Source organism: Calypte anna, chromosome Z (genome assembly GCF_003957555.1).
Source record: "Calypte anna isolate BGI_N300 chromosome Z, bCalAnn1_v1.p, whole genome shotgun sequence".
In the NCBI taxonomy this organism is placed as follows: Eukaryota; Metazoa; Chordata; class Aves; order Apodiformes; family Trochilidae; genus Calypte; species Calypte anna.
In genome coordinates this window covers 68,043,968-68,058,352 of record NC_044274.1, presented here as the reverse complement: position 1 = coordinate 68,058,352, position 14,385 = coordinate 68,043,968, and the positions used below count along the sequence as shown (strand labels likewise).

At 39.3% G+C, this 14,385-nt stretch overlaps 1 protein-coding gene across 1 annotated transcript in view; it reads right to left on the bottom strand.

Moving 5' to 3' along the window:
* Nucleotides 1-9,794: 9,794 nt before the first annotated feature.
* Nucleotides 9,795-14,385, bottom strand: part of XRCC4 (X-ray repair cross complementing 4) — a 184,346-nt gene continuing 179,755 nt past the window's right edge. The window contains exon 9 of the mRNA XM_030467360.1: nucleotides 9,795-9,996. Within this exon, the coding sequence (XP_030323220.1) occupies nucleotides 9,888-9,996 (109 nt within the window). The 3' untranslated portion in view covers nucleotides 9,795-9,887. The remainder of the gene's footprint in view (nucleotides 9,997-14,385) is intronic.

The window sequence follows — 14,385 nt, the reverse complement described above, 5'->3', positions numbered from 1 at the left end:
AGCATTTTCTCCTGAGATGGGAAAGAGAAATCACAATTAAACTGTAAAAAACCTGCCCAGATTGTGCCTGCCTCCACGTTAGCCTTATTTTTTTTTTTTATTTTTCTCAAAATCACTTATGTGCTGAGGGGAAGGGAAAGGATATGAAACAGTTATTGTGAAACCCACATATATCTTTCTTTTTTTGTCTTGTGTATCCTCTTGTGCTAGTTAGGTTTCATTTCTCATTTTATGGTCTTTAACTGGAGTGATGAAACCAAACAGGGTCGCCCTCCCACATCCCATTGTTTTGAGAATTGTCAGTGGTTTTCATGCACAGATATTTGGTCTTGGCTGCCTAATTTGGGGACTTCAGATCCATCTTCTCTGCAGGAGTCTCGCATGAAGCAAGTTTGCAGATTTCCTTGTGTGGACCCCTGCTCTTTAGGAGGAACTTTACACATCTATAAACCTAACTGAAGGGCTATGTATGCCCTGGTGCCAAGAAAGCAAGTTTGTGCATGAACTTTGTGGCAGAAGATGGTTCTGAGCAGTTTAGAATGGTAAATGATTCTTCATCTTGGATCTCAGTGAACTACTCCATTAAAAAGAAATTCTCTCTAGTCTTGCTTGAGTCTTTTCTTTGACTGATCCTACCTCCTCTGGTGGCCTGAATGCTGATCATATGCCCATACACGCCTCTAATTAAGTATAATTAAGTAAATGCACCTGTAAAAAGATACAGAAAAGCTAACCTGAGGGCAGATGAACCATCCAGTGAAACTCATGATAGCAACAGGAAAGGTCCTCACAGCTGTTCCAGTTAAAAGTCTGTAAAACTAGAAAATCAGTAGCTTGTTTCTCCATACAAAACTGAAAGCAAAAATCAAGATTGGAAAAAAAAAAATTGCAAAACAACAGCTTATTCTGGGCTTCTGAAGCTTATTATTGAGAAGTTGCAATAAATCATCATCTGGCTTGGCTGCTCAGCTCAGCTGAAGTCAAAGGGGAAGACACAACATTCCTGGGATTTGTCATGAGGAGGTTTGTCACATCTTCCCAAAGCCTGCGTGAGGAGGAATGAGACAGGCTGCAAGAGGCCAAGTGTTAGGCAGAAATTATTTCACTTCCTCCATGCCTTTGCAGCATAAAACATTTCTTGCCATAAATCAGCTCTGATTAGTTTATTATGGATGTTTAGGTTAAATGTCTCAATTGCTCTTTTGTTCTTAGGAATCCAATCTTATTTTTATAGATATTTATTAGTGAAGCTTCTAGACAGCTGATTTAATTTCCCACCTCTCCTTTTGGCTCTCTTGTGGGAAGGATGGAGTCATAAAACCGCAATACCCAGGGACACAAGAAGCAGGACACAGGCTTTTCTCTCTATCAGCCATGCTGACACCACACTGCATGGTTAACGAGGGGAGGATGAGAAGCTGCTCTGAAACAGACTCTCAGATCTTCTTTGTCCACAGACCTGCCACAGCTTTTGGAAGAAATGTGGTCAGCAAGTCAAGCCTTGAACATGACCACTAAATGACAGGCTGAAAAAAAACAGCGGGCAGGAGCATTTGCCTCTCACTCACAAGCAGGGAAGCATCACAGCATCGTGCATTTTAATTTTTACTTTTCTCTCATTTAAAAAAAAATCACTGCAGTGCAGTCTCCTGGGTAAAGGGGATGGGGATGGTCAGGTTTGAGCAGAGGATTGTGCTCCTCACTGCTGAGCTCTCCTGGGAACAAGCCTGTGGACAACCAGGGGTAAATGTCTCACTCATCCTCAGTCACCCGAATTACGTGATGGTTACTCCCCATCTCTTGCACCAGTTGTAGAGAATAATTAACCAGCGTTTACAGGGAGATCTTTGCAGGAGCACAGATGTGGCAGGCATTATTTGCTTCACTTTTTGACCTTGGTTATTTAATATCAGGGTTCTACTATGCGTGTCAGGCATGTGAGTGCTCAAGCTTTACATATCCACTCCTGAGGACCGGTTGTGCTGCTGCACTCACTACATCCACACCTCATATAACATTTCCACTTGGCTTCCACCACAGCTGCTGAAAAGAGGGTGGAGTGAACTTTACTTCAACATGTCTGGTAAAAGTTCCCTGCAGACAATGTCTAATGAAGTTTGGATTTTCCAAAGTAAACTTACAACAGCTTGTACAAATGCAGGATTCTTTCTGCTCCCACCACTCCCTTTGCAGGAGTCTGCACTACCTGCATGCTAGCAGCTCCACAGCATCCTCCTCCTCCTCCTCATGGTGCCTCTGAGGGTAGTGGAGGAAGCTGGACCCTGCCATTTTTAATGGGACTCTGCCCCTCTGAGCCCCAAGTGCTAGAGCAGTTGTGCTTGACACTGAGAAAGCCAAGTCCTGGCAGCATTTCAGTTTGAAGATACGCATCCGTGTCCTTTGGGATCAGGTTGTAGGGTTTTTCTGGATGTGGCTGTGAGACAGAGGCTTGGAGGGATGGAGCAAATGGTATGTTGAACAGGGTGCACTCCAGGGCTTCCAGTAGGCAACTACCCAAAGGGATAAAGATTAAGTTCTTCTCTCCATATGAAGGAAAAATGAAGTGTGCTCACTCTGTGGAAATAGTACTGGAGAGTATTGCTAGTAATGCCTTTCCTAATACAGCAAGAAGCTGAAAGCTGAAGAAAAATTTACCCTGATAATGTGGAAACTCACAAGACAGGTCTCTAAATTACCCAGAATATCGAAAATCCCAAACAAATTAATCTGTGCCATTGCAGATGGATTTGTCCTTGACCAAAGTATTTAATATTTCGATCTATTTAAGATATGTATTTTTTTTTCTTCTCTGTCTCATTAATTATTTGTGAAATAAAAGCACTTCCAGTATCCTCATAAATAAAAATCTAAAAGCCAGCGTCCTCTTAAGGGTGATTTATCTTGTTAACTGCATGGCACAAGGAACAAGCATCAGCAAAGGTAGAAGAACATAGCATTCCCCAAGTGCTGCTCAAGTAGCCCTTGGGCATCAGCTGTGCCCAGGTGAAACACAAGGGACATTCAGACTGCCTACAGACACATCTTTGTGCACTGTGACTTCTTTCGCCCACCCCCTTGAAAGAGTCTGATAACTCTGCATGTCAAGTACTCTGAAGCACTTCTTTGCTCTCAGGAGAGCAGAAGCCACAGCACTGGTGGCCACCTGGCCACCCATGGTCACCTACCCATCTTCAAGCAGCCACAATCATCAGTGTTTGCCCATCCCTGCTGTCCCAGTAATCAAGGAGAAAGAGAGGGGGTGTCACCTGGCAGACAGCCATCTCATCTCAAAATAAGTAAGCTGAATTTCCTTACTAAGCAAGAAGCCAGGGTGACTGATTTTAGGCTCAAAGTCTCAACACCTACACTTTAATGCAGCCCAGTGTCTTCTGCTCACTCACCTGCTTCACATGCAGCATATTTCCTGCATTTGGAACATCACTTTAGGATGATCAGATGCACTCAGCATTCCTGGGGTAACTGCAGGAGGCAAAGCCAACTTGTCCAGGACTCCAGCATGGGGTGGCTGAGCAGGTCCAGCACACCAGGAGGAAGAGTGTGCTCTTCCTCCCCAAGCTCCACTTTCTGACCTCTAGAGCCCCTGTGCACAACTTGACAGTTTTTCCCTAGAAATCCAGTAAAAGGGGGATGAAGTGATTAATTTGGGTAGGGCCTTTTCATCACCACTTTTTTGTCATTTATGACATGGGTTTTCCCTTCACACTTCAAAGCACTGATAACAGCCAAGCACTGAGGAAGCATGACCAAAGCTGTGCCCTTCTTTCTTTCTTGATGATGAGAATAAAGTTAAATTTAAGCAGCCCCGTGCAGAACCACTGATCCATCCTGGGCTTGTGAATAGTCCTGTAAATGTATTTTGCTTCCTTTTCATGTTTTACATGGCCTGAGCAGCCTGGAGGACAGTGTAAGGGTCTCTTCAGCCTCTTCTGCTTAGAACTCTGCCATTTTGGTAAAATTAAAATTTTTTCTAAAATCACCTTTCAGCTACTTTGGAAGTCAAAGAGGAACTTACAGCAGGCCAGAAAGAAATTCAGAAGTGACTGAGCTACAAAAGAAAATTGGGGCAGATGCTTTGTTTAATCCAGGGCTCATGCTCAAATGATGTGAATCAGAACCACACACTGGAAACGAGAGGCAAGACTTTCAAGTGATGTTTAATTAAGCAGGAAAAGGAGGACAATGTGATATTATTTAATTTACTCAGTGTCACATAGGTACTTTATGCTTTAATGACAACAAATACATGAAGAATACTGTAAAAATCGTAGTTGCATGAAAAGATAAGCAAATATGTATTTTCATGCTCTTCAGAAAGAACTAGAGTGGATGTCTACCTACATCTTCCCATCAGACATTCTTTCTCAAATAAATAACAGCTCTGTGTAAGAGAGGACCTTCATGAACAGAGGATAAAAAGGACAGCATTTTCCAGCTTAAATGTCAAAATGTCTTAATGTATTTGTTTTGTAAATGTGAAGACTATTCCAGCTAGTATCCACTAGTTTAAGTCTCAGCAGAGGAATAAAACTAAGATTTTGAAGAAAACACTTATGATACCTGTACTTAAAAGTGCGGAAGACAGACAGACAGACACTTGCAGTAGGGTGGAACTGCATCATTCAGGAGTGTCAAGTCAGTGCAGAAAAACTTAAAAAAATCCTAAAACTGCTATTTATATTAGAGCTTTTTGAAAGATGCAGATTAAGTTGATACTCTGCTTGTTAAATAATGGACTAAGCATAGTGTGACTTGCTATGGCTGGCCCTTCTCTAGGTATTGGACTGGATGATCTTCAGAGTCCCCTTCCAACTTCAATTGCCCCATGACTATGTAATGCTGTAAAATCTTCTAGGTTAAAGATTTCTGCACAAGACAAACAGAGCCACGAAAACCAAAACAGAACTACCCTTCCTTCCTGAGAAATAATCTGAAATAATCTGAAAATACCACAGTCATGATTTTTCTCCCAGGCATTAACAAACAACTCATGATGGTGATGATAATGTTAAGGCTCCTGTAGCCATTTGACAAGGCCCAAGAATTCTGGCAAAAAAGCAAGCTATTTCTATCTTTTGTTATCACCTCTGACCAGTGAGATTACCAGGCAATTCAGGATCAGATAATGCCAGGCATCTGCTGCAATCCTGTTTCCCAAACAGAATGAATTAAGATGGGTAAAATCTATTCAGTCCTCATCCCCTTTTCCAGTCAGTATTTAGGCCAAAAGTGTTCTCACTTCTCTCTTTCTGGCCATTTCCCACATGCTCTCTCTCTTTCTCAGCCTGGACTCCCAGAGCATTTCCCAGCCATGCCCTTGGCTTTTTGCTATTTTACTGTTTTCCATCCCCCTGTGCTTTTTTTCTCTCTGTACAGACATACCAATCATCTCAATGACACAACACCCAACTTCCAACCCTGCATGCCTTACTCATGTGTTGTTTTAAGGTGGTGACTGCTTTTACTTCAAAAAAAAGAAACACCAGTTTCTCATAAGGCTTCACAGATCTGTATCATCAGCAGGTTTTTGGAGTTCCAGCTTTTCATGCCAGAGCCACTGATGAAAATGCTGAATAAGTCTGGTCTTAAGACTCACTCCCTACGAACCCTGAGAAGTAATCTTCCTTCAGCTTGGCATTTCCCTTTGCAGTGGTCCTGGCTTTAAAAATATATTCAGTGTTTAATTTTCCTAACACTAGCAGATAAATGTTGTTAGATTTTATAAATTAAATTAATTTTGGAGTGCAATTATAATAGTAGGGCAGTGATTTAATGGTCAGAGAAGGATGAAACTTCAGATACTGATCCACATTATATGGAGAGTAAATGAGACACAAGATGGGATATCACCAAAATGATAAATATTTGATGAGAACGCAGACTTTGTGAAGGGAACTACAATAAAATTACATCAGAAAAATATTAAGCAGAAGAGTGGTATGAACCACTAATAGGATTGATGCATTACTGTAAACAAGAGGGAACAGATGAGGATTTTCAGAAGATGGAAACCCTCTTCTAGCCGCTTCTCTTTCAGTAGAATAACCATCTCCTCACAAGTTTTTCTAAATCAGTATTGCTCAGATGTTTCAGTTTCATCTCTAAGCAGTCTGAACATTTTATTGCCTTGTTTTTCTACTATTCTTACTTCACTGTTTCCATATTTTATTTTTCCCACAAAGCAGATGGCAAGCGAGAAAGAAGGAGATTTACCTTGGACATTCAGCAGCAACTACATTTGCACAAGTAAAGATTTACTCTTTCCTCAAGTACCTCCAGACTGCTAGATCAAACTGCAGAATTTGTCAAAGCCAGATAAACTATACTAAAAATTTCCAGGAAACCATGTTTACCCACAGTATCATTTATATTTATTATATGTTACAGGTACAAAGCAAAGAAGAACAATCTATCTAATACACATGTACATATATTTACACGGGTTTCTACATTTGGGAATAACAGTTTAAAAATAGCTAAAATTGTGACATAGATTGCCAAAACACTATCTCAAAAACAAAATAATAAGTAATATTTTCATCACAAAGGCAATACTTTATACAGCACATCCTCAAGAAAATATAGTGGGGTTTTTTTTATTCAGTAGAGCTTTTTTCTCACTTGAAAAAAATACTGTAACTCATTTTAAACTAAAATACTTGCTGAATAAACCCAGACCTCAAATGACAAATTACTATGCATAAAAAGATATGTTCTGTTTAAGTTGTTACATTAAAAGTATAAAACACTAGATGAGTTTAAACCTTTAATGAAAGAAAGCATGGTTTTCTTCCTGTAAAACAACTACTTGATTAATCTTCCCCAGCCACCTAATTTAAACTGAAGAAAAAATTTACCTGAAAAAATTTACCTGCAGAGTAATATCAAAGAGATTTATTGATTGAGGATAGCTTTTGAAATTTGATCTATGTTTCCTAACTTTGGTTAATTTCCTGTCTTGGAAAAACATTTGTGGGAAAGTTTCTCTATTTTGTCTTCTGTCATCACTAAAATATTTTTGTCAGAAGCAAGTGACTGACATCTGACATCAGGCTATTTCGTGTGACTGTTTTATAGGCACACCTGGAAAACATGGCCTTCCAGAAGGTGAGCTTGAAAACCATGCTCACAAAGTCTGTACAAATAGAGTAGCTCTGCTAAACAGAAAGATGAATGGAGTGAGGCTTAAGTCCAGAAGTGGTTAACCCGTTCATTAATCTGGATGTTAGCAATGGAGAACAAACTATACACCCATAACACCAAGCTGAAGAAGAATGAGCACTCAAAATCAAGTTGACAAACTGCAGATGTCAGCTACAAAAATGTGATGGAAGTCAATATGGTTGAACAACAGTTATTAAACTTGCATACAAATAGCCAGCTGAATAAAGAGTGGAAAAAGAAGTGACTCCAGTAGCTGTACAGAAGAATCCAAGGATTATGGTGCATCACAGCATGAACATAAATCAGAAGACATTATGGCATTGTGGAATAGGTGAACCCTGATAATTTATATATGAATAAGAGCATTGCCTATTGATGTACAAAGGAACCCTTCTGTTCTGTAAAGCTTGGAAAGCCCCTGCAGCAGGAACTCCATGGAGGAACAGCAAAGATCCCAGCTTTTCTCAGAGACTTAACCAAGCAGCACTGTGTACCATATTAATTTCATACGTTTGTAAAAATATGTTATGAGGTGCTATTACTGAGCTCCCTCCCAAACATCACAGGTTAGTTTGAAACAGAATTTACCTGGCTTGGTCAGTGAAAGCCATTTGGGTGTATTTCAGTGCACTGGGAATAAGTGAGGATAACGTGGATGTGCCCACTGTCCTGGGGACAAAAATTCATCATAAAGAAGTTTCACTGGTTTTCTGCAGCTTTTGCAATGCTCTCTCTGCTCTCATAAATAAACTGTGCTCATTTCAGTGGGACAAATGCCTTCAAAGTCAATTGGAAAATGGAAACTTATTGGCAGAAAAGCAATAGCTTCTCACATTAACCTTCAAAAAGGAGCATTTCACTAACACTTTGCTTGTTGTTGTGGAGCCTGACATATTGAAAGTTGGCTTCATGGGGAGAGGACATGTCCCTGTGCATACAAACAGCCTCAGCTGGCTGGAAACTGGCTCTGCACCATGGCTGCTCCAACCAGGCAACACACTGATGCTCACACAGTCCAAGGTATGTATCCACCATCACATAATTTTCTGCTCTACTCCTGCCTTGATTACATAAACCACAATAAAAGAGAAAAGAATAAAAATTCAGTCAGATTTTATTATATCTGCCAACTGTGCGTGACATTTCCTATTTACATAACAAGATTTTACTATTATATTAGAAACCAACAGTTTCTTGAAAAGAGTTTTGCAGGATGTTCAGCTCCATTTGCCTTCATTTTCTGCTGCAGGCACAACTAAACTAAGCTCTTGTATTTCGGGTTAAGTCATGGAACATTTCCACATTAAAACTGAAACTATATACAACCTTTTGCTGAAAGCATTGTCAGACCAGCACTGGAAGACTTTAAATCAGGCAATGTCTATGAATGGACGTATGAATAGGTCTTTTGTGGTCCTGTCATTTCTCAGGCACAAAGCCTTTGCATCAAGCAAAATATTTTGGCCATTCATGTTTTTACTCTGTGATTTATAACATTGTCCCAAAGCCCTTTGTGAATTTAAAATGCTGTGACCATGTTTTTAGAAAGGAATGCTCAAATACTATATTCCCAGATTCTCATGTAGGTTCTTAAATGAGGCCCTGATCCTGCAAACAGTGACACAGATGCTCTTGGTTAAATTATAGGATTGAATTTTGGCAGAAACAGGGCCTAAATAGGCTGCCATTTCAAAAATAGCATGGACCATTGCAAGCCATTGAGCAGAGAAACAGGACTATGTTGCATAGTCCTGATGACTTCAATGGGATTACTCACATGTTTAAAACCCTTTCTAGATCTCATCCTTTCTGAGAGAGAAGAATTGGCTTCCTCTGCCTTAAATGAGAATTGATTCATGGTCTTGAAACTGCAAAGGAGAAACCTGACATGCATGCCTAGTTCTTTACTGAGCACTGAGGGCAACACACATTGCTAAGTTTTTCTTTTATGAAGCCTTAAATATAAGTGAATTAATCAGGTTTGGGCAGAAAAAGCTCATGTATTGACAGACATTGCTTACTTATAGTGTCTAAACAAAACAAACAAATTAAAGTGTTTTTAGAACTAATTTTATTTTTTTTAGAAATTCTCTTAAGAAACAGTATCTAAGGTGACAATTTTAAAGGCTATAGGTTTCTACAGAAGGTTAAAATAGAGTCAGCATAAGCACTTCATTCCCAAAAGCAAGAATACTTTATGATGCATAATGCCACAGGGAACTTTCAATTAAAAAGTGAAAGGACATTTCTTTGGATGCTTCGTATTAGAAGATATATCTCAATGAAAGTTGAAGATGACTTAGGTAGACCTTGTTTGAGGTGAGGAATAGGGAGTATATAAGTATGGTGGAACCCTAATCTTCTTTACATCTGATAATATTTCTTTTTCTTACTTTCTGGAGACATACGAAAAACAGTTGAACCTGGATACAACCAGCAGCCAGAGACTGCTAGGATGTCAAAATGCTGTGATGGTGTTCTCCTTCCCCATACACACATGACAAAATATCTGCAAGTGTCTACAACCACACAGTGAAGAGTGGAGACAAGTGCAGTGCAGGAGGACTGGAGCAACACATCATTGAATATCACCTCAAGGTAAAGATTTTGGCTTGGTCTATAGCAAAGCTTTTTTTTTTTTTTTTTTTTTTTTTTAATGGCTTTATCAGAAGTGCCAGTCTCTCAGTTTCTCAGCCCAAACATAGTTAGATGTCATCAAAGAGGTCCTCAGGCTCACAAGTGTTTTCCAGTGTTTCGAGAGACATCACATCCAGGGAATGCTTGTCCAGTGTCTTCTCTGAGGTGAGATCAGGTCTGAAAAATTAGAGTCAAATTTAGATACAGATATAAACAATTTCAACATTTACACTGCCAATGTAGCCCACTTAATAGCTTATTTTGAGCATTTTGTTAAGGTCACATGTAAGAGAAAAGTGCTTTTTGTAAGATTGAGTTGGCAATGGCAAAACAAACAGGTGAAAGCCAGCTTACAAATGTCAAGGCTGCAGCCATTTGGTTACATTTTTAGGACCTTGAGAATGACCACTTCACCCATGATGGAGAGCTAGGGACAGCAGAACAAATGCAGAAAATATAGAAAGGATCTGCTTTTCTACTGCACAGGATGATGGTCTGCTAATCAATCTTGTTTTTTCCCTGGCAGTCAGCACATGTCTGTTGTCTATCAGCTGAACATGCAGCCATATGAGGAATCAGACTGAGTTGTCTCAAAGGCCCAGACTCCACGGGTGCAAGCTTTTCTCCAAACAGCAGAGCAGGACAAAACCAAGGCAAATGAAGGAAAACTTTCCATAATATAGGCATCCAGGTATTTGGAGTCTTTCAAACCTCTGGCTTTCTCCCATGCTTATGCTATGCTTAATATTATTAATTATGAATAAATGGTATTTATTATAAATGTGTGGAAATAGAAGCACTTGCCATTCACTGTATGCTGAGGTGCAGATTTGTCCTCAGACAGCTGGAGAACACAGAGTCTTACCTGAAAACTTCATCCCTGAATAAGAAATCCATGAAAATCCAGAAATCCACTTAATAACATGCTGCTCTGCATCAGTTAGCCCTATTTAGCATTCCTTTGACTGTCCTCATCAATTTACATCATTTAAATGCCTCTCAGCTGTATGAGCTCCTAGCATCTTCCAAGAGAGCATCTTCACTGTTTCTCCTCCCTCTCTGAGACACCGTTCTAGTAAAGGCAGCTCTGTGCCTGGGAAGGCAAGGTACCTGGTGTTTTTAAGAATGATGGCATTTAAACCAGCTTTTGATCCCTATATCTTGCTTTATCAATCACAGATACAGGTGGTTTGGGTGACAATATGATCCAGGTGGATCATACTACCTGCTCTGAAAACAAGACATAACCTCTTAATCTTGTCTGAGGATGCTGCAGGGAACTGGCGTAGGAAGCAAGGAGTAAACCTGATGTGTTATAACTGTAGGGTTTGGGACTGGTTGCAGTTTCACAAGGGTTGATGGCTTCATGCCCACTGGTGTAATCATGACAGAAGGTGAAAAAATTCAGATATTACCAAGGAAAGCATATCAGACACCAGGATGGGAAGAATGAGGCAGAAATGATGGAAACTGATAAACTCAAGTGCTGCCATATGAGTGCCTAGTGCAATGAGAAATGTAAAAGCAATCTTAATTTTCACACTAATTAAAGCCTTCAACTGTTCCATGTTGTAGAACTACTTCTCTAACTCTATAGTTAGAGAAATTCAGCTATTTTTTTTTTCCTGTTTAAATTTGCTTTCAAACAGATTCAGAACCAAGTTTTCTGGAGTTCCTACTTAGAAATCTGTAGGGAACCTAAGTTCTTATAAAACACTGCAATCTTCAAAATGCAACGAGTTTCCTAAGACCCCAGCCATTTCATGATTTCAAGCTTCTAACACTTTAAGTCTCCCAAATCCTTGCAAGTTCAGAGCTCTCACTACAATGTTTCCTGCTGGGGACTTGGGGAAGGATTTTCATTTCAAGGTGGAGCCCCCTGTGTTTATGGGGAACCAGCAAAAGCCCAGTAAATGCTGAGTCTTGGATGCTGTCACTTCCTAAGTGTTCTCCAGTATTCAGAAAATAGCTCACCACTCTATTCATCACTCCAGTTCTGCAAACCATTTTACATTCAATGTACTTGTATATTCAGATTATGATAATTACTTTATGTAGAAGACTAACTAGCTTTCTCTGACAACTCTTCCAAAACACTTTCCTTCAGGTCAGAACAAACTGCACTCAATTTTTTACCTTTTTTATTTTTCTTTTTTTTTTCCTTTTGATATATAGTAATATCTAGACAGATGATGTGTGTTTCAGCAAAAGTCACTTGAAGTCACTGTGAAACAAAATTGCCAGAGCTGAACCTCTAGCCAGTGGCCTCCAGCCGGACCACTCCATGCTATTCTTGTTGCAAGCAATCAACTTATTTGTACATTTTATTTTTATTTTTTTTTAAATTAAATGTAGGTAGCATATGCCAACATTGTTTTATGCTCAAGTGTAACTATTAAGGATGTGTTGCTCTTTCACCTTTCCAAAGCATTAAGTCTCCAGTGGGAATTTATGTAAATCACATCATGTAGAGAGCCACACATAGATAACTTTAATTAATTCTGAAAGGTCTCATCAGCAAATAAATTAGGTTGAGAAGACATCTGTACTACCACAGGATATTTCATGTATAGGAAAGTTTTATTTTTTTTTTTTAGAGCATATGCTGTAATGCCACATAGGCATTTAAAACTAGGCATATAAGCTTAAAAGACTTCTGAAACACCACGTTTGTTAACTTTGAGATTTCACCTATTTCAGCATTTTCTGATTTTGAACAGTAAGCCTGACAGCACTTAAGCAATGCCAACAACAATTTTATACTCATGGGCTAAAATAACTGTTTTCAACACTATACATGAGATCACATCTATAAGCCAAATCTCTGTTGAGTTTTAACATTACACAGCTAGAACTATTAAGCTTCTGTATTTTAGTTACAACGTGGTCCTCATTTAGCCTGAAATACCACGCCTGTGAACAAACCCAACTGCACTTACAAAGTGGAAGCATTCAGCTCTTTACACAAAGTTCATAGGCAATTTAATTTTGGTTTTAAGACTTGATGATTTCTATTTGCATGGCAATTATTCACTGAATGCCAGCAGTTTGCTCTGCGCTGTGAAATTAATTTTGAGTCTTGGGTTTTCATTGAAGCTGTATCACCACGTCCCGATGCATAACTGAGTCAATGTCTTTAAACTGCAGAGTTGTATAGACCTGTCTTGCCAAAAAGGCTGTAAGTAAGACATTTTTCTTTAAAGTTTATTCTTCTGTGGGATCATTTTTTGAAGTCTTGCCTTTTGGTAAACTTGAACTCCATTAACACATCTGGGGAACTGCTGACTATAAGAGATCATTTCATATTTCCTGACATTTAGTTCAAGCCCTTCATAAATTGAGACAGAACACCAGATCCACAGCTGGTGTGAATCACTGGAGCACTAATAATGTCAGTGGAGCTCTGCTGACTTACACCAGCTGAGATTCTGGCCCAAGACTTGGAAGAAAGTGGTTACATTACTTGGTATTTCTTTCCACAGCTGAGTAAGAGCCATACGAAACAGAAGACACGCAACACTTCAGTACTTAACAGCAAAGAAACTCAAAGCCATGCAGGGTGATGGCTTGGCATAGTTTGGGAGAAAATACATCACCTTCCTTTCCCGTAGGACAGATGGACCATTCCCATTTGATTCCTATAATGACTTATTTCTGAGTGCACACAGAACCCAGAGAAGAGGAGATCTGCACAACATTGTTCCTGGTGTAATAACCAGTTCCACAGGATAATGTTTGTGAAGCAATATGATGTGGAAAATAATCCCCTATATGGCTGCTAGAAATGACACAATTAGAAAGAGGTTCCTTGTGACAAAAAGATCAAACAAGGTGTAGTTGTGCTGGAGGAAAATCAGGTCACAGGCTGTAACACAGGCACAGCTTCTCATCCCAAAGTACTTCTTGCTGGAAAGATGAAAGATTCTCACACTTAGCTACTTGTATAATCAGCCCAGCATGTTGTGGTTATGGTTTTACTTAAGTTTTTGCCCAACTTTGATCTCCATCATCTGTCACGGGACTTGAAAAAACAGAAATACCCTTTTAAATTAACATAGCTATAAAAGTTTCCCAAGGAACTTGAGTGATCTAGGAGGGAGACTTGCATCCTTGGACCATTACATTATTTTCCTCATTTTTTAGTAATTAAAATAATCAGTTCCAATGAAAAACTGGCATTTTACTCAGAGAGATTTCAGCTCTCCCAAATGATATGTAGAAGGGTTTTAGGAAAAGGCTGAATTTCTAACTGTGTGTATCTTTCCTCCACTTGGTTTGATACTTCATTTCTGCTATTAACCTGAAAAACTGAAGTTGTAATTCCAAGTGTAGATATTAACAGAGGATAAAATTAGATACATATTTTCTTTAGTATCATAAAAATAGTTGGCGGCAGCAGCTCATGAACAATGAATTATTAGTCATTACTATAGGAGCATATTAGGTGAGGCACCTAAAACACAAATGAACACTCACAGAGAGACTGACAGCGAAAAACCTCAGGCTGCTCCAGAGGTGGTACTTTTTATCCACCTCAAGAGAAAAACTTGGATTCTTTGATTTATC